The 20,187-nt window shown below is 58.2% G+C and overlaps 1 protein-coding gene across 1 annotated transcript in view; it reads left to right on the top strand.

Moving 5' to 3' along the window:
• The window catches only part of LOC125623208 (uncharacterized), a 67,035-nt gene continuing 46,848 nt past the window's right edge, over positions 1 to 20,187 (top strand). The window contains exons 1-8 of the mRNA XM_048822238.2: positions 1 to 127; positions 4,453 to 4,533; positions 9,770 to 9,879; positions 10,368 to 10,455; positions 15,619 to 16,833; positions 18,411 to 18,518; positions 19,049 to 19,156; positions 19,660 to 19,711. Coding sequence (XP_048678195.2) covers positions 4,464 to 4,533; positions 9,770 to 9,879; positions 10,368 to 10,455; positions 15,619 to 16,833; positions 18,411 to 18,518; positions 19,049 to 19,156; positions 19,660 to 19,711 — 1,751 coding nt within the window. The 5' untranslated portion in view covers positions 1 to 127; positions 4,453 to 4,463. The remainder of the gene's footprint in view (positions 128 to 4,452; positions 4,534 to 9,769; positions 9,880 to 10,367; positions 10,456 to 15,618; positions 16,834 to 18,410; positions 18,519 to 19,048; positions 19,157 to 19,659; positions 19,712 to 20,187) is intronic.

Raw genomic sequence — 20,187 nt, forward strand, 5'->3', positions numbered from 1 at the left:
GGAGGGGCCGCCGCGTTCCACGGTTGCTGCGCGACCCCGGCCGGGGCGCTCCAGAGTCGCTGCGGAGCGGCCGGCCGGTCCCGCCCCGCCGAGCCGTTTGCCCCGGAGCCAGGCCCCTCCCCGGCAGGTGAGTCAGACCCTCCCCCGCTGCAGGGGCTGGATCGGGGGCATCGGGGGCAGGAGCCCGAGCGGGGCCCCCGCCCGCCCGCACTCCTGGGGGGTGCGCCGCCCTCCCGGGACCCGGAGCCCCTGGGAACACCCGACCCCGGGACCCGGAGACCCTGGGAGCACCCGACCCCGGGACCCGGAGCCCCTGGGAACACCCGACCCCGGGACCCGGAGCCCCTGGGAGCACCCGACCCCGGGACCCGGAGCCCCTGGGAACACCCGACCCCGGGACCCGGAGCCCCTGGGAGCACCCGACCCCGGGACCCGGAGACCCTGCCCTGGGCCAGGCCCCCTTGGAACATCTCCCCCCCGCCCTGCGATCTCTGAGCTTCTGTCCTGGGCTGGACCCCCTGGGAGCACCCGACCCCGGGACCCGGAGCCCCTGGGAGCACCCGACCCCGGGACCCGGAGACCCTGCCCTGGGCCAGGCCCCCTTGGAACATCTCCCCCCCGCCCTGCGATCTCTGAGCTTCTGTCCTGGGCTGGACCCCCTGGGAGCACCCGACCCCGGGACCCGGAGCCCCTGGGAGCACCCGACCCGGGACCCGGAGCCCCTGGGAGCACCCGACCCTGGCACCCGGAGACCCTGCCCTGGGCCAGGCCCCCTTGGAACATCTCCCCCCCGCCCTGCGATCTCTGAGCTTCTGTCCTGGGCTGGACCCCCTGGGAGCACCCGACCCCGGGATCCGGAGCCCCTGGGAGCACCCGACCCCGGGACCCGGAGCCCCTGGGAGCACCCGACCCCGGGACCCGGAGCCCCTGGGAGCACCCGACCCCGGGACCCGGAGCCCCTGGGAGCACCCGACCCCGGGACCCGGAGCCCCTGGGAGCACCCGACCCCGGGACCCGGAGCCCCTGGGAGCACCCGACCCCGGGACCCGGAGACCCTGCCCTGGACCAGGCCCCCTTGGAACATCTCCCCCCCGCCCTGCGATCTCTGAGCTTCTGTCCTGGGCTGGACCCCCTGGGAGCACCCGACCCCGGGATCCGGAGCCTTTGGGAGCACCCGACCCCGGGACCCGGAGACCCTGCCCTGGGCCAGGCCCCCTTGGAACATCTCCCCCCCGCCCTGCGATCTCTGAGCTTCTGTCCTGGGCCGGACCCCCTGGGAGCACCCGACCCCGGGACCCGGAGCCCCTGGGAGCACCCGACCCCGGGACCCGGAGCCCCTGGGAGCACCCGACCCCGGGACACGGAGACCCTGCCCTGGGCCAGGCCCCCTTGGAACATCTCGCCCCCGCCCCGCAATCTCTGAGCTTCTGTCCTGGGCTGGACCCCCTGGGAGCACCCGACCCCGGGACCCGGAGACCCTGGGAGCACCCGACCCCGGGACCCGGAGACCCTGCCCTGGACCAGGCCCCCTTGGAACATCTCCCCCCCGCCCCGCGATCTCTGAGCTTCTGTCCTGGGCCGGACCCCCTGGGAGCACCCGACCCTGGCACCCAGAGACCCTGCCCTGGGCCAGGCCCCCTTGGAACATCTCCCCCCCGCTCCGCGATCTCTGAGCTTCTGTCCTGGGCTGGACTCCCTGGGAGCACCCGACCCCGGGACCCGGAGACCCTGGGAGCACCCGACCCCGGGACCCGGAGCCCCTGGGAGCACCCAACCCTGGCACCCGGAGACCCTGCCCTGGACCAGGCCCCCTTGGAACATCTCCCCCGCCCCAACCCCCCGCCCCGTGATCTCTGAGCTTCTGTCCTGGGCTGGACCCCCTGGGAGCACCCGACCCCGGGACCCGGAGCCCCTGGGAGCACCCGAACCTGGCACCCAGAGACCCTGCCCTGGGCCAGGCCCCCTTGGAACATCTCCCCCCCGCTCCGCGATCTCTGAGCTTCTGTCCTGGGCCGGACCCCCTGGGAGCATCCACTGTCCTGGGACCTGGAGCCTTGACTGGGCCCCTCAGCTGGGTGCACTCACCCTGGGGAGCCTGGCACCCACATAAGAGTCTGCTGCCCCAGGTGAGATGGGGAGGGGACGGGTCCCAGTATGCAATGCTCCCTTGTTAGCCAAATGACCTTCATTAGCGAGGGCAGCATGAACCTCTGGGCCTCTCTCTAGGGGCCCACTTCTCCCCTGCCAGCCCCCAGCCTGGTGACCCCTCTGCCTGTGTGCAGAAGGGGTGTAACACGCCACTAAATTACACCCCCCTCCCCAACATGCTGATACACCCACTGAGCACTCTCTTTGCTCTAGGGTAGATGGCACACTGGCTCTCATTCCGTCCCTCTTTCACCACCCGTCCCTGCAGGACGCAGACACCACTTACAGCCACACGAGTGTTCCCAGGTACCTGCTGAGGTGCTGGGGTGGCTCCGGGTTGGGCAAAGCTTGGGTCCCCTGGTTCCATTACTCCCACGGAGGGTTGTGGGTACCACACCACTCCTGCATGCATGTGGTTGGCTGCTGCCCATGATGCCTGCATGCAGATCTGCCTCTGGAATGCTCCTCCATCCCATGCCCAGTGTTTGTGAGGAAAGTATGGGCACTTGGGTTGAGTCTCCTTCAGCGTGCTCACCAGGGGCAGGAGCTCTCACGTCGGCCTAGTTCTTAGCAGTTGCAGGATCCCAGTCATATTGCTGGCCAATTGGCCACTCAAGGGTGAATTAGCTTTTAAAGCTGAAGCAGTGCAGGAAATGTGGATTCTCCCTGTGGGAGCAGAAGCAATGGGATAGATGTCTGAACACCTTACGTCAGGAGCAGGGGCTGCCAAGCATAGTCCACAAACAGATCTTTGGTTGTCCTCTCTCGCACATCCTTGGCCTTTTGAGCAGGACTGGGAACTGCTGCGTACGGAGATCTTCAAATGCATTTGCTTTGGAACTGGCCCCTGGGCCAGCCTCTCCCCACGGCTCCTCAGTTAGAACTTGGTGTGTGTGCTGAAGCTGGAATGGTAAAATCCCTCCTCCAGCACTGCATGTTTCTCAAACCCAGCCAAGTGATGAGTTCTGTCACCCTGCTGCCTCCCGCTCCTTGGTATCTCTGCACAGGGGCCTGTTCGGGCAGCATGCCAGAGACACACTATCACCAGGTTCTGCTCCCCTCAACCCTGGGCCACGGTGCCACTGCTGAGTTAGCACCTAGCTCCAGGGACACTTGAGTCTGGTCGAAGCCTCTGCCATGCTGAGATGCTGGATGAGCTGCACTGTCAGGCAGGGCAGGTCTGGGCAGATCTCCCTGCCCAGCCACATGTGCTCTGGACATACTGATGCTGAGAAGTCTGTTGGCGTTCAGTGAGCGGGAACAGTCTGGGCTGGCGGGGCGGGGGAGAAGCTTGCACTGCGTGTGGAGGGCTCGTTCCCTGCCTAGCAGACAGGTTGGCTGCAGTGTCACCAACTTTCAGGATTTTATCCCCAGTTTCACAATAAGTGTGTTTTCCTTAAAGCCCCAGCTCCTGGAGTCAGGTGATGATGTGAAAATTTCATCTTTAATTTAAAGACGTCAATTTCTTGCCTTTCTGATGTCAGAGAAAAACCTGAAAATGGCCCTAAAAGGCAAATAAAGCACACCATGACTGTTGTAAATCAACATCATAATTTGGGGGGCCGCTACCGGAGCCTCTCCATTAGCTGTTACTAGTGTCGGGAGCCGTGACACACAAGCGAACAGTTCTGAGACCATCCAGCAGAGGGCAGCGCTGCACAGTCCTAGTCCAGTTTGCTATGACCTATATGTTCAAAAGAGACATTGATTTTTGGGGCCCAGTATGAGCCACCCCCCCAGAGGCATGAGTTCCAGGAAGTGCTGAGCCTGCGCTCAGTGAAACTCCACCCCCCTTTGAGGTGTCTGCAGTTGGGCCCCCAGTCACTGGTTCCTCTTGAGAACTTAAGCCTACATTTGAATGGTTTCCTCTGACGCTGCCACATGCTGCCTGTGACCCTTTTCTGGCACCTGTGCCTCCTCCGGTCTTGGGAAAGAGGCAGCTGGAATGTCCTAGGTTGTAGCTGGGCGAGCGGAGCCAATCGCAGCCGTATCCGTACAGACAGTCGTGGCTGTCACAGGCACTGAACTCAGGAGCTTCTGCACCAAACACACGCATCTAACACGGAGGTCAGGAGAACTTCTGCAGGTGGGAGTTAGCAGCAGGCTGGCATGTGCCCTCGGTGGCCAATAGGGGGTGACGCGCCCACGTGCACAAAGTCCGGTCACTGCAGAGCGTCAGCCTGCCCGCAGCAGTGGCAGGAGTAAGCTGCGTGAGCTGCCGCAGGAAGGTCCCCCAAGAGCCACTTGCCCCAGGGCAGCACGGAGGGGAATTGACCCACTTGCTGCTGTGCTTTTGTGTTCCAGGGCCAGGCAGCATGACCGACATGGAGCTGGAAGAGGGCGGAGCCACCCTGGAGCTTGAGGATGAGAATGGCACCAAATCTGGTAAGGGCATGGCCTGCGGGTGGGGATTTACACCTCCCTTGTGCCAGCACAGAGCTCCCACACACCCAGTAGTTGCCGGCCAGGGGCGCTGCCGTGACCAATGGCCTTGGGGTGTGCGTGGGTGTCACGGAGTCCCTGGGCGATGCTCTGGAACTGCTCCCCATGAAGCCAGTCAGGACTCTGGGGTAGTCGCCTTTCTGTGAGCAGCCTGTCTTCAGGACACACAGCTCACACCGCTTCCACCTTCCTGGGTCTGACCTCGGAGCATTCAGCATCCTCTGCCTCTCCGTGTGCTTCCCCCCAGCGAGTCCGCTCAGGCGGCGCTCCTGGGGAAGCCAGAGGGTCCTGCACCCCAACTTCGCAGTCAGACGTGACTCTCAGCCAGCCAGTAAAACAGAAGGTTTATTAGACGACAGGAACATGGTCTAAAACAGAGCTTGCAGGTGCAGAGAACGGGACCCCTCAGCTGGGTCCATTCTGGGGGGCAGTGAGCCAGACAACCACGTCTGCACTTCACTCCATGTCCCAGCCAGCCCCAAACTGAAAACCCCCTCCAGCCCCTCCTCCTCTGGGCTTTGTTCCTTTCCCGGGCCAGGTGGTCACCTGATTCCTTTGTTCTCCAACCCTTTAGCTCTCACCTTGCAGGGGGGAAGGCCCAGGCCATCAGTTGCCAGGAAACAGGGTGTCGGCCATTCTCTGTGTCCAGACTCCTGCACACACATGCTCTCTAGGGCTCTGCAATGATCATACACCCTTACTCCACCCCCTAGAGACTTAAGAACTGCCTGGGGGAAACTGAGGCACCCCCACACTATTCAGAGGAAACATTAAGAACAGTCCCACTTCGTCACATCTCCCCCCCCTTCGAGATCGAACTGAGCGGGGTCACTTTAGCCGGTGACCTGGGGAAGTTCGAAGCCACCAACGTTCCCATGGATGCCCCAGCATCTCTCCCATTCCTTGGTGGGAGTTACACCAGGCCCTTCCAGTTACACACCCTCCCTTAGGTCGGGGTGGTCGATAGCACTCGCAGGCCGCATGTGGGAAGGTTTATGCAGCCCATGCCCTTTGGCCACCCCAAGAATGTCTCCCCATTGACCATCACCTTCTGCTCCCACTGGAGGTCCGGGGGGCCTGGCCCCAGGAAACTCCACACAGACATATAGGTTGGGGTCAGGAGTGGGAGCCTGTCCACATCCCCAACCATCTGGCTGACGGAGTCTATGGCCTTGGGACCCAGCAAGGGAGCTAGACACCGGGGCTTTTCCGCAGGGTCCCCCTGGTTCAAATCGCCAGCCTGCTCAAAGGCAGTGAGGTGGGCATCCACACACACCCCCCCTTAACCAGGGGCAGCAATTTAGTCTCGAGGTTCCCTTTGGAACTGGCCCCCCGGGGTCTATCCCCACTCACCCCGGGGAGATCCCCTATGCCTCTCCGCTCCCCCACCGCCAGTTCATGCTGCTGCTGCTTCTGCAGCTCTTTCTCGGGCTCTCGCTGTCTCCCAGGGTCCTCTTGCTCTCTCGGACTCAGCTCCAATCCCGTCCGTCTCCGATCCCCCGATGGGGAACCCGATCGTGAATACCCCCGTCTGGTCGGGGACAGGAGTCTTGGCGATGCCTGGCTCCCGCTCCAGCTGCTCCCAGATCCTGCTATAGCCCCAGTTGGGGTCAGGAATCTGTTCCTTAGAGCGGTCATCCTCCTCCAGCTGCACGATTAACTCTGCTTTGGTGAACTTTCCAACGCTCAACCCTCTCTGTTTGCACAGGGTTACAATGTCCTTCTTAAGGAGACAGTGACAGGCCGTCACTCCGCTCCTCCCAAGTTGTCGTGGACTCACAGGCCCGTGTGTTCTCAGCTCCCCACGGTTTCCAGGGAGAACCCCTAGTGTGCCAGCCCTTCTCGAGGTCACCACCTCTTTGCCAGGGTCGAGCTGCAGACTCCTCCGCCCCTTGGACTGCTCGCTGCAATCCCCAGGGGAACCCTGCTACTGCACAGTCCTTCTCGCTGGTCACACACTCCCAGGGGTTAACCGCCCCCCGAAACCGCTCCTCTCTGAGCCTTCAGCAGGCCTAGTCCTCAGCAATCCCCCTTCGTGTTACTGCTCCCCAGTCACTTACTGCAGGAAGCACCATCCACGGGGTGCAGTACATCCCACCGCTGCCACCAGTTGTCACGGAGTCCCTGGGCGATGCTCTGGAACTGCTCCCCATGAAGCCAGTCAGGACTCTGGGGTAGTCGCCTTTCTGTGAGCAGCCTGTCTTCAGGACACACAGCTCACACAGCTTCCACCTTCCTGGGTCTGACCTCGGAGCATTCAGCATCCTCTGCCTCTCCGTGCGCTTCCCACAGCGAGTCCGCTCAGGCGGCGCTCCTGGGGAAGCCAGAGGGTCCTGCACCCCAACTTCGCAGTCAGACGTGACTCTCAGCCAGCCAGTAAAACAGAAGGTTTATTAGACGACAGGAACATGGTCTAAAACAGAGCTTGCAGGTGCAGAGAACGGGACCCCTCAGCTGGGTCCATTCTGGGGGGCAGTGAGCCAGACAACCACGCCTGCACTTCACTCCATGTCCCAGCCAGCCCCAAACTGAAAACCCCCTCCAGCCCCTCCTCCTCTGGGCTTTGTTCCTTTCCCGGGCCAGGTGGTCACCTGATTCCTTTGTTCTCCAACCCTTTAGCTCTCACCTTGCAGGGGGGAAGGCCCAGGCCATCAGTTGCCAGGAAACAGGGTGTCGGCCATTCTCTGTGTCCAGACTCCTGCACACACATGCTCTCTAGGGCTCTGCAATGATCATACACCCTTACTCCACCCCCTAGAGACTTAAGAACTGCCTGGGGGAAACTGAGGCACCCCCACACTATTCAGAGGAAACATTAAGAACAGTCCCACTTCGTCACAGTGGGGGATCCCGGGGCGTGGACATTTCCAGCTGCAGTTAACTCTGTTTCCTTAAGCGAATTGGGGGATGGTGGAAGGTGCCAGTGTGCAGCCCCAGGGCCTGAAACCCACAGCCCAGCTCAGACTCTGCTGAGCGAGCTACCCTCCCAGAGCACCCAGCTGAGAGCAGAGCGCAGCGGGTACATGGCCATGTGCCACAACGATGAGGGGCAGCCGGGGGCACAAAGAAAGGGGCGGGGTTTGGGGTTCATTTGATTGTATTACAGTCAACATCACAAACACATCTCACCTGTCTGCACACACACACACACACACAGAGATATGAACACACATACCCAGAGCTCACCCGCCAGTGCGTGGACACACACGCAGAGCTCAATCTCCAAAGGCACAGAAACACAGGGCTAAAATTATACACGTGCAAACACCTGTCTGCAAGTCCCCACCCCCAGGTCTCCCCAAGGGGTTTCACAGGAGGTCACGGCATTTCGTTGGTGACTCCTTACAACGTGCCACCCACTGCTGCGTCTCTTTGGCTGCTGTAGTGGGGCAGAGGAGCTGACGGTCTCCGTATCAGCCTGTGAGCAGAGACAGCAAGAAGGCATCTCAGAGCTGAAGCTGCAGGGTACATTGCAGCTCCCATGTCCCAAAGCAATGGCAGGCTGGTGCACAGGGTGGGAGGGAAGGGTGTGTACACACCCACACCCACAGTCTGGGGCACTGGCGGGAGAGCAGGGTGACTCCTGCCCATTGGCTCAGCACAGCCTTGGGTGTGTTCCACCTGACACCGTATGTCTGACCTTTAGCCATCAGCCCTCACGCTGCTCTGGGAAGGGGGGCGAAAGCTCTTGTCATCCCCAGGCCCCAGGAGAGGAAGCAGTGGCTATGCAGTGACAGAACTGGGAGTAGAACCCAGGAGTCCTGCTGCTTTTCTCATGCCTTATCACCACAGACCTGTGCATCTCTGCTTCTCCATGGGTTGGTGTGATCCCACCAAATCGCAGCAGAGGGCAACACCCTTCCCAGCAACTTACCGCTGACCTGAGACAGAGAGAGGGAAGCCCAGGGCGGCCTGGTTTCGTGGGCACCGAGGAAAGAATGTGGTGGAAGGGAAGGTCTGTCAGGTTCTGCATATAGTCAGAAATGTTCAAATCTCAAATTAGATTAGATTTCTCTTAGATTTGCTTTCCTAAAATACCAGTTGTGTTGCTCCTAGCCTGATTCTACAGGCACATGTACACACACGCACACAAACACAAACACACGCACAAACACGAACACACATGCGCAGGAACATGCAGATACACGCTGATCTCTGGTTTGCACTTCTCAGGTTATTAGGAAAGCCTGCCCAAGGAGCTGGAAATGTGGAAGCATCTTGTCAGGGTTCCCTCCCCACTCTGAACTCTGGGGGACAGATGTGGGGATCCACATGAAAGACCCCCTAAGCTTATTTCTACCAGCTTAGGTTAAAAAATTCCCCAAAACACAAATCTCTATTTGTCCTTGGACTGAGGTATGCTGCCACCACCAAGTGATTTAGACAAAGAATCAGGGAAAGGACCACTTGGAGTTCCTATTCCCACAAAATATCCCCCCAAGCCTACACCCCCTTTCCTGGGGAGGCTTGAAAAATAAACAAGGTGAGCACAAACCAGACCCTTGGGTTTGTAGGACACTAAAAACCCAATCAGATTCTTAAAAAACAGAACTTTATTATAAAGGGGGGAAAAGTAAAAGAATCACCTCTGTAAAATCAGGATGGAAGGTAATTTTACAGGACAATCAGATTCAAAACACAGAGGATTGCCCTCTAGGCAAAACTTAAAAGTTACCAAAACCAGGGATAAACCTCCCTCTAGCACAAGGAAAATTCACAAGCTAAAACAAAAGATAAACTAACGCATTTCCTTGCTTTACTTACAATTTTTGTAATCTAGATGCTTAGTTCAAGTAGGGCTTTGGGAGATGTATTTTCCCTGTCCTGATTCCTCGCTGACCCAGAGAGAATCAACAAAGAGAACAAAGCAAAAAACTTCTCCCACAGATCTGAAAGTATCTTCTCCCCTTATTGGTCCTTTTGGTCAGGTGCCAACCAGGTTACCTGAGCTTCTTAACCCTTTACAGGTAAGGAGGGATTTTATGGTACCCGTAGCCGTATGTTTATGACAAGCCTAGACAGAGGCAGCCCTAAAGCTCCCCTGCTCTGGGGGTGGAGGCCATGACATGAGCCTCTCTCTGCAGGACAGGTGGGGATTAAAGCTGCGGGGCTGTAAGGCTTGTCCCTGTCTGGCCTGCTGGGGTATGTGGGTACTGACCAGATGCTGCCACCCCTGCAGATCTGGAGACAGCGGAGCCGCCATCCTGTCCTGAGACTGCAGGCACCCGGGCAAAGGACCATTGTGATTCCCTATTGGACTCCATCGACACTCAGCTCAGCCAGCTGCAGGTGTGTGGGGAGGGGCAGGGGGAAGCCCCGAGGAAGGGACAATTGCTGTGGGTCAGAGGAGGCGTCTGAAATGTGGCAGGTCTGGATGATTGGTCTCAGGATTCAGCTTATGCACCAACCACTCAGGCAGCTGGCTGGTGTGGGCCAGTACCTGCCCAGGGCCGGTGGCTCGCGGGGATCCGGCCACCTGGCTGGCATGGGGTGGTGCCTGCCTGGGACACGACCACCTGGCTAGAGTGAGGTGGTGCCTGCCTGGGGACCTGGCCACTTGGCTGGCGTGTGCCCGAGGACCTGATGGCCAGTGTCTCTGTCTGGACACACATCTCCCATCATGAGCCCCAGGTGCAGTCTCTGTCGTGTGGTGGATCTGTGCCAAATGGGTTTGTTTCATGCACATGCACCCCCCTGCTATTCTGGACGCTGCGTAACCAGGAGGGGGCGCGGGTAGCCTGCAGCTGTGCCATTATCTGTTTCTTCTCCTTCTGCAGTGGCAGGGCCCTGGTGCAGGAGTCGCAGGTGGTCACACGAATGGGGACACCTCCCTGGAATGCTCCCCCAACGCCTCCTGGACTGCAGGTGAGTGAGCAAGGGCCAGCATGATTCTGGGAGGGGGAGGACCTAGGCCCACCCAAAACTAAAGACCCGCCCCCTAAAGCGAGGAGCGGGGCCACGAGGCCAGAAAGCAGCAGAGCACTTGGGACAGCAGATGTAAAAATAGGATGGGAGTGAAGGACAAGGGGTCAGAGTCAAGGCAGGCTGAGCGAATGATGGGACGAGCTTGTTCCTGGCGTGCTTTGTGGAAGGGCAAACCGCCCAGTGCAGGGGAAGCTGGCTAGCGAGCAGCTGTTGCTGGGGAAGCCCAGAGGCTCTGTTCAGAGACAGCTCAGAAATACAAACCCCTCCCTCTTGGAGCTGCAGAGTTGGACCGTGCCCATTTCAGGACGGGCTTTCTGGCAAGATTCCCACCGGCCAGAAAGTCTGCGTGTGGACTCTGCCATGCTCTGATACACAGCGTGGGAGTTCTGCTGCAAGCAGCTGAGGTTTCTAGTGAATTAAATCTGAACTCAAATGATGCTCTCAGCTGCGCTGCCCCCCGGCAGTTTAATCCGTTTTCGAATTCCGTTTATTTTGAACTGCCCCCTAATCTTGAATTCTGAGCACGCTGCAAGATTTTGAACTGAAAACACATAACTGCGTCATCAACTTTGTTGGGGGAGGGAGGTCCTGGCAGCCAAGGAGGGGGCCATGGGGTCAGGGAAAGTGTCAGTGTGGGAGGCGGTTGGGGATTTTATGATTGTTGCATCAGACAGCTGATTTTGCTAAAACAATCAACAGTGAAATAGTTAATGAAATGATCATTTAAATGGGCATCAACTTCAGAGTTTGTACCCCTTCCACGTGATGAACTAGGGCAGTTCACGCTTCCTGGTGCTCTTGTGTCAGGCTCTCTGCAGACTCAGGCAGGCTCAGTTGCACCTGTCACACTTGGTTCATGTTTGGAAGGTTTTCCTGGCAATCAGAACTTATGTTTTAAATTAAAGCTTCCCTGCTGGAGCCCAGTTCTGCAGCAAGGCGAGGCCCTGCCAAATAGCTGTGGGCTTGTATGGGAAATAAAGTCTCAATAATATTGGGCTAAATAATTCTCTGATCCGCTTCTTGATAGGTCTCATTTGCTCCCTGCCTGATGTCACAGTCCTCTGCTTGTGACATCACAGCGATGGCCAGAGCAGCCAGTCTCTGCTCAGCCCCACTCCAGGAGGAGTACGTCTGCAGGGGAGGGGTCACTGGGCTGCTCGGAGGAGGAGGAGCAAGGACTTGTGTTGCAGTTCACACTCTGCAGGTCTGTGTTGCTGCAGACACGCAGATCAAGGGCTCGGCTGAGGGCTCAGGTCCCAGGCAGAGCTGGGTGAATTGGTGTAACTGCAGTGAAGCCAACAGAAGTTCGAATTTGGCCCATGAACAGCATGGTGCTTGGCAGGGATGCCGCTTGGCCCCTTCATCCCTGTGTTGTTTCAGAAGGCGAGGGGAGGGAAGTGGCAGCTGGGAAGGGAGGCGGGCGGGGTGCTGCAGCAGTGTGTTTGGGATGGAGCGTGTGTGAGTGGGGCAGACAGAACAAGGGTGAGGAGCTGGTGGGGGAGCAAAGAGGGGTGGTCACTGCTGGCGGTAGGGGGAGCCATGCGACGCCATGTGATGGGGGGCAGCAGAACCATCTGAGGCTGTTCTGGGAGCACTGCAAGGCTTTGTCCTTTAACAGGTGTCAAAGTGGAACTAAGGGGTTAACTGAGGGCGGGTCTTTGAAGCGAATAACCAATTGCAGGAATCGCTTGTGGAGAAAGTGATCAGGAACAGTCAGCATGGATTCACCAAGGGCAAGTCATGCCTGACTAATCTAATTGCCTTCTAAGACGAGATAACTGGCTCTGTGGATGAGGGGAAAGCGGTGGACATGTTGTTCCTTGACTTTAGCAAAGCTTTTGACACGGTCTCCCACAGTATTCTTGCCAGCAAGTTAAAGAAGTATGGGCTGGATGAATGGACTATAAGGTGGATAGAAAGCTGGATAGATTGTCGGGCTCTACGGGTAGTGATCAATGGCTCCATGTCTAGTTGGCAGCCGGTATCAAGTGGAGTGCCCCAAGGGTCAGTCCTGGGGCTGGTTTTGTTCAATATCTTCATAAATGATCTGGAGGATGATGTGGATTGCGCCCTCAGCAAGTTTGCGGATGGCACTAAACTGGGAGGAGTGGTAGGGATAGGATACAGAGGGACCTAGACAAATTGGAGGATTGGGCCAAAAGAAATCTGATGAGGTTCAACAAGGACAAATGCAGAGTCCTGCACTTAGGACGGAAGAATCCTATGCACCGCTACAGACTAGGGACCGAATGGCTCAGCAGCAGTTCTGCAGAAAAGGACCTAGGGGTGACAGTGGACGAGAAGTTGGATATGAGTCAACAGTGTGCCCTTGTTGCCAAGAAGGCCAATGGCATTTTGAGATGTATAAGTAGGGGCATAGCCAGCAGATCGAGGGATGTGATCGTTCCCCTCTATTCGACACTGGTGAGGCCTCATCTGGAGTACTGTGTCCAGTTTTGGGCCCCACACTACAAGAAGGATGTGGAAAAATTGGAAAGAGTCCAGCTGAGGGCAACAAAAATGATTAGGGGACTGGAACACATGAGTTATGAGGAGAGGCTGAGGGAACTGGGGATGTTTAGTCTACGGAAGAGAAGAAGGAGGGGGGATTTGATAGCTGCTTTCAACTACCTGAAAGGGGGTTCCAAAGAGGATGGCTCTAGACTTTTCTCAGTGGTAGCAGAGGACAGAACAAGGAGTAATGGTCTCAAGTTGCAGTGGGGGAGGTTTAGGTTGGATATTAGGAAAAACTTTTTCACTAGAAGGGTGGTGAAGCACTGGAATGCGTTACCTAGGGAGGTGGTGGAATCTTCTTCCTTAGAAGTTTTTAAGGTCAGGCTTGACAAAGCCCTGGCTGGGATGATTTAATTGGGGATGGTCCTGCTTCGAGCAGGGGGTTGGACTAGATGACCTTCTGGGGTCCCTTCCAACCCTGATAGTCTATGATTCTATGATTCTATGAAAGGTGCAACAGAATTGGTTGCAATACAAGCTTGCTATTCCTAGGCCGGGATTGGCCGAAAGAACCTTTGTGACATGCTGGTTGGACGGGAGGCTCAGGGTGCAATGGTTCCTGCACAGGCTATGAAATCTGAGCAGTTGTAGGGGCCCAGTGGCAAACCCTGGGCCTTGATCTGCCCCCCATAGTGAGCCCTTCCCTATGGGGACAGGCCCTGGCGGGGGGAGGAGCTTGTGTTATAAGAACATAAGAACGGCTATAGTGGGTGAGACCAAAGGTCCATCAAGCCCAGTATCCTGTCCTCTGACAGTGGCCAATGGCAGGTGCCCCAAAGGAAATGAACAGACAGGTTATCATCAAGTGATCCATGCCCTGTCGCCCATTCCCAGCTTCTGGTAAACAGAGGCTAGGGACACCATCCCTGCCCATCCTGGCTAATAGGTCCATCAATGGCTATCTTCCATGAATCTATCTAGCTCCCTTTTGAACTCCATTATAGTATTGGCCTTCACAACACTCCCTGGCAAGGAGTTCCAGAGGTTGACAGTGCGTTGCGTGAAAAAATACTTTCTTGTGTTTGTTTTAAACCTGCTACCTCTTAATTTCATCTGGTGTCCCCTTGTTCTTGTTTTATGAGAAGGAGTAAATAACACTTCCTTGTTTACTTTCTCTACACCACTCATGATTTTATAGACCTCTCTCATATCCCCCCTTAGTCGTCTCTTTTCCAAGCTGAAAAGTCCCAGTCTTATTAATCTTGCCTCATACGGAAGCTGTTCCATACCCCTAATAATTTTTGTTGCCCTTTTCTGAACATTTTCCAATTCCAGTATATCGTGTTTGAGATGGGGAGACCACATCTGCGCGCGATATTCAAGGTGTGGGCGCACCATGGATTTATAGAGAGGCAATCTGATATTTTCTGTCTTATCTATGTTACCAGATAGTGACCCCTAAAGGTGACTGAGTGATGTTGACGGTCCCTGGAGGGAGACTCCACCATTCCAAGGAGGTCTCCAAGATGGCGGCCACACTGCTGGGATGCATGCGGTGGTGGGAGGGGGGATTTGGGCTGACATGCTGGCACTCAACACTGGAGGCACCCAAAGCCAGAGGCTGCTTTCCCACATGCCAGCCTAAGGCGCCCATCTTCCCCAGGCCCTTCGCTTAATACCTGTCCCACGTGTGCAAGAAACACTCCACAAAGGAGCAGGGAAACCATGGGTGGCCAACAGCAAGTGGTTCCACTTAGAAGGTGTAGTCTGGCACCCAGACACTGCGGTGATGGGCTTTCATGAGTGGGTGACTGCGACACTTCTAGAAAGGAACAAGAAAAAGCCCCAGGGGGGAGGGATTTTATGGTTTGCCTCCTGCCAGAACAGAACCTACACCAAATAAGCTTTAAAATGGCAAAGAGGAGCATATGAATAGCCAGATTGGATCAGAGCAAAGGTCCATGTTGACCAGCATTCTGTCTCTGAGGGTGCCCAGTGCCAGCCACTTCAGAAGGAAGTGTGCGAACCCTGCAGTGGGCAGGTACAGTCCCATAAATACCTACAGAGAGAAGGCAGGTGATGGAGGCAGCATGGCCCAATGGGTAGGACATGGCGGGAGACTCTGGAGACCTGGGTTCTGTTCCTGCCTCTGGCTTCCTGTGTGTTGTCGAGCAATCAACTACCTCTCTGCCCCTCAGTGTCCCCCATCTGTTCAATGGGGCTAGTGGTACTGACCCTCCTGGGTAAAGCAGGGAGAGATCTGCAGATGAAAAGAGCAGACTGTCCTGTCTTCTCACAGTAGGGAGCTTGAACGCCTTTGCAGAGGAAGAAACCGGCTTGTTGTTAGTATAATGATATTTACAAATCAGTTCCGCCTTCATTTAGCTTTCAGGACCAAGTTCAGAGTTGGGTGGATTTTCCCCCCTGCAAGATCAGACATTGCTAGCAGCTCCTCGGGCAGAACAGAGCGGACAAGGCAGGAACTCGGCTGCCCCGTATGGAGTGCTAGCTCTGAGCCTCCCGGCTGGAAGGCCCCTGCTCTGTTTCCCATTGAGATGTGCAGGCCTGGGAAAGTGAGGGTGCTCGCCGGTGTAATGGTGGTTTATGGAGGGACTCACAGCTCTTTGTTTACTTCCCTCCCCTGTGCAGAGATGGAAGGATGCTGTGCGAACCAGGGCGGCACCTCCTGGGGCGAAGCCGGCCCCTCTCGGAAGGAGGAATATGGCTGGAGGCTGCTGCATCTCCTTGGCTCTGAGCAAGCCCCAGAGAACCTGGGGGACCAGAGCGACTCGAATTCCGTCTGCACGGAGGACTTTGCTGCCAGGTTTAGGGACGGCATGGTTGACCCCCTGGTGAATTCCGATGGGGAAGAGGATGTGCCAGCTGGAGACTCTGCTGAGGAAGGGAGCGTCCCGGGAGTCAAAGCCAGGAGCACTGGTCTCTCCCCCGCCACGGAGACGTGTGTGGCAGAGGGGCGAGAAAGGGACGTACCCCTGGCTTTGTCCAGCAGCGTGGAAGGGCCCCAGTCCCTGAGCTCTAGGACCAGGAGAGAGAGCCTGGAGTCTCTGGGGGGCAGGATATCCAGGCTGAGCCAGCTCAACACTATGGACACCCCAAGCAGCACGGACACGGCGAAAGCCAGCTCCACGGGAAGCCGGGCTCCCGGACTAGCCCCGTCTGAATGGGTGGAGACCTCGGAGGAAAGCATTCCCTGGCCCCTGGAGGGCTCTTCCAGATGGATCCAGGACTCCTGGGAAAACTCCCTACCTTTCAGCAGCCCCTTGCTTGTGGAGGAGCTGGGCCCCAGCCAGCCACTCAGAGCTCTGGGTGCCGGGGCCAGCGGCACGAGAGCCTGGGCCAGAGAGTCCCAGCCTGTGAGGACAGCTCCGAGTCCGTCCGGGAGGAGACAATCTGAGCATGGGCACGTCTGGTCCCACAGCCCCTCTCACTCTGCACCCACAGTGGCCTGCGGCAGCCATTCACTGGCCTCCAGAGGGGAGAAGAGCCCCCGGCTAATAGCATCCCCCTGCCCCGACCAAGGGCTGCCCCTGGAGAAACTGGCACATCAAGGCTCAGCTTTGCAAGGGTTTGGTGCCACAACACAGCTGGCTAGTAGCCCTGAAAGCATCCAGACATCCCTAGCTATGGTTAGCGATGGCTGCGTGGTGACGCAGGGTGGGGTTGGTCCAGGAGATCCCAAGCGGGAAGCCCCAGAGCTGCTGCAACAGGGGTCGGTGATTCCCCGGGGACCGTCTGGAAGGGGCGTCACTCGTGCTGCGGCTAGCGGAGGCGGGGAGGGAATCTGGCGGAGCTGTGAGCTGCAGTCTGGCCCAGCGGAGAGGGGAGCTCGCCGCCTGACACTGTGTAAGTCTGGAGCACAGGGCTGAAAGTGCCGTGGAGTCAGCTGGACTCTGCAGGAGTCTGGCTGGCTCCAGAACTAGGGCTGGCTCATCCCTCTGCCCTGTCACCATGGAACTGAGTACGTGGGGAGAAAAAGTTTATCGCTGAGCTACGGAGGAGGGCGTCAGCATGGATGGGAAGCACTGGATCAGCACATGGGGGAGCAGTGACAGTACGTGGGGGGGACGCTGTGACAGCACAGTGGGGGCTGCATTGGCCATTGGGGTGAGATGATGGAGGCTCTTGTGGACTCTTTCTGGCTCATAAGGGGTCTGACAAACTCCCTGGGGAGTGCCGCATTCCCAGTGATCACAGACATCCTTGCAAGCTCAGCAAAGCCCCATGGGACCTGGCCAGTCTGTCAAAGGGGATGGGCAGGTCCCGGTCACGTCCCCACCCCGTGGGGCACTAGCAGGGAAAGGTGCTTGGGGCTGCCCTTCCTTGGGCAGGGACACACATGCATTTCTGCCATGCTGCGAATGAAACAGACACAACCAGTTGTTCCTATCCCCCGCCTTCCACCAGTGCTCCCAGTGCCCGGAGCAGCGCTGGCTGGTTGCCTGTCCTTGCTTTGGCAGCTGGGGGGCAGGGTCTGGGGAGTGGCTGGGAAGATAAGGCTGTGGCAACACAGGGCTGGGGTTCCCGCGTGACAGCAGGGACGGGACTGGCAGTGTGGAGTGACACTGCAGCAGCATGGGAGCGGATCAGGGGCGTGGTGGAAGACAGGGAGAACCTGGGGCTGGGTTACTCGCGTGCTGTGCAGCTGGGGGTGAGACGCCGCCCCGCCTGGAGCACCTGCCGTGCTTTGCCAGAGGACGCTGCAGCGTGGCTGGCCAAGGGCATGTCCCGGTCCCGTCCCCACCAAAGGGGGTGTTAGCAGGGGATTGGCCTGTGCTCAGGGCAGTGCAGGGAAAGTGACTGTGATTGGCCCCTGCACTGCAGGGCAAGGGGGACCCCCTGCTCCTCTCTCAGTGGGGCTCGGTGGTGTAACGCTGGGGCACGGCCTGAAGCTCTGAGCAACGGGAGTGGTTGGGGGCTGGGCAGGGCCCCATGGATTCCAGGAGCGGGGAGGAAAGGTCAGTTCCTTGGGGCAGGAAGCTGAAGGATTCTGGGGTGGGCAGGTAGCTGGAAGGGGGTGACAGATGGGGCCCCACAATGTGGTGGTTCAGGCACCCTGTCTGTGGGTGCTGGGGGGAGGTGTTCCCAGCTGGTGAGGAGGGAGCTGGGGCACCATGAGGGGAAGGACTGGGCTCCTAGAGCCGCCCCTGCTTTCCTGGTTACCCCCACCCCGACTCCCATGGAATCTCCCTGCTCAGTGCTGCGTGGGGGGGGAGCAGGGGAAGCCCCCAGCCCCTCCCCCAGTCATTGCTGAGGGGAGAGTTCCGCCTGGCCCCCAATTTGCCTGGCCGTTCAGCCTGGTGCCCCAGGGGGCCCTGTGCTACCAGCAGCTCTGTCCTGCAGCCGCGCGGCCCATGATGCAGGAGTGCATGTGTCTTCCAGGAGCCCCCGGCTACTGGCTCCTGTTCTCACCCTCTCTGTAGGTCCTAACCCAGGGGCAGGCGTCTCCGAGAGTCGTGAGATGCAGAGCAGCCTGAACCCAGCTCGGGACAAGGGCTGTCCGGGGCCCTGCAACTACAAGCACGTGGCTGGTAAGAGGGGAAAGCGCTGGGTCCTGCCCAATGTCCTCTCTAATTTTTGACCGGCCATGTGCGCAAAACATTTCTTCTGTGCAAACTGTTGTGCTTCTGTGCAAATTTTTGTGCACGTGGTGTTTCGCTGTGTGCGCGGGGTTTAGGATCTGTGTGTGTGTGCACACGCGCACAGCTTAGAGGGAACAGTGGTCCTGCCCCCAATCCTGGGCCTGCGCCTGCCTGGGATCTGTGCCCTCCCATTGATCTGCTCCTCTCCTGGAAAATGGGTGATCCTGTCCCGGCCTCACCTGCTGGTCCCCCACCCTGGGAGATGCCTGCCCTCCTTGTCACTGCAGGGAGGGTGGAACAAATGCAGGATCTGGGGGAGGACAGAGCCTCTGGGTTTGTGCCGTGGCTGGGGCTGGGAGAGCAGAGGAGTCACCCCTGGTCACAGGTTCAGTTGGGCGAGAGGGTGGCAGGGAAACCCCCCTCACTCTGGGGTCAGCTGGGTTTGGCATCTCTCCCATCCTCCACTCATCCTCTTTCAGGCGTCCCCATCACCAGTTTCAACACCATCACCATCGGCAGTGACCTGGACTCAGTGAGGATGGAGACAGTCCAGGTTCACCTCTGCAAGGCCATCGGCTGCCAGAAAGGTATGGCCTGGGGCTCAGCCAGATGGCCATTCCCCAGGCTGCTCATCAGTGCCCTCAGTGAATCCCCTTGTGTCTCCTCCTCCAGACCAGCCTCTCTCTGCCCCCTGGCCCTGCTCTCGCTGTCGCAGGGCGATGGAGCTGCACTGGGGGCGTGGGGATGGAGCTGCCCCTTGCAGCTGTGCGGGCCCCGCTCTCTCTTGTTCCCGTCCCAGCCCGCAGGTGCCTGTGCCCTCTCTGCTCTCTGTGTGGAATGCACCCCAGACCCCCCAGCGCATTCACACCTTGTGCTGGGATCCCAGCCACCGCCCCCCCGACCCCTCCAGCCCTGCTGCATTAGCCACATACTGTTAGGGGCGATTGCCTTAGCAGGGTGGCTCAGACTCAAAGTCCAGGCTGGCTCCCTGCTCCCCACAGCTCCTCCTGCTGGCTCTCGGGTGCACTTGCTGTCCCAGGAGCTAGTCTACTATTGCTGTGGAGACACAATGCTTCTCTTCTCCAAACAGCTCCTGGCCGTAGCACTAAGGGGCCCTGCTACCCACGGAGAGACTCTTTGGGGTAAGTGCTGATGAGAGTCCACCAGCTTGGCCCCTGGTGCAACGCCAAGCAGCGATGGTCCTGTGGAGACTCACGCCCAGGGCTCCCATTATCTGTGGCACTGCAGCCTGCCACAGCGCCATACCAAATCCTGCAGTCAAGAACACAGGAACGGCCGCTCTGCTCAGATCAGTAATCCAGCTAGCCCAGTGCCTGGCCCTGACAGTGGCCAGCACCATATGCTTCTGGCAGTCAGCGGGTCAGGGCCATAGGGTTGCATCCCTGCCCATCCTGGCTAATGGCCTTGGACCTATCCTCCATGAACTGATCTAGTTCTTTTCTGAACCCTGTTCTAGTCTTGGCCTTCACAACATCCTCTGGCAAAGAATTCCACAGGTTGACTGTGCGTTGTGTTTAAGAAATACTTCCTTTTGTTTGTTTTAAACCTGCTGCCCATTAATTTTATTGGGTTACTTCTGGTTCTTGTGTTATGTGAA

Source organism: Caretta caretta, chromosome 15, assembly GCF_965140235.1.
Source record: "Caretta caretta isolate rCarCar2 chromosome 15, rCarCar1.hap1, whole genome shotgun sequence".
Lineage (NCBI taxonomy): Eukaryota > Metazoa > Chordata > Testudines > Cheloniidae > Caretta > Caretta caretta.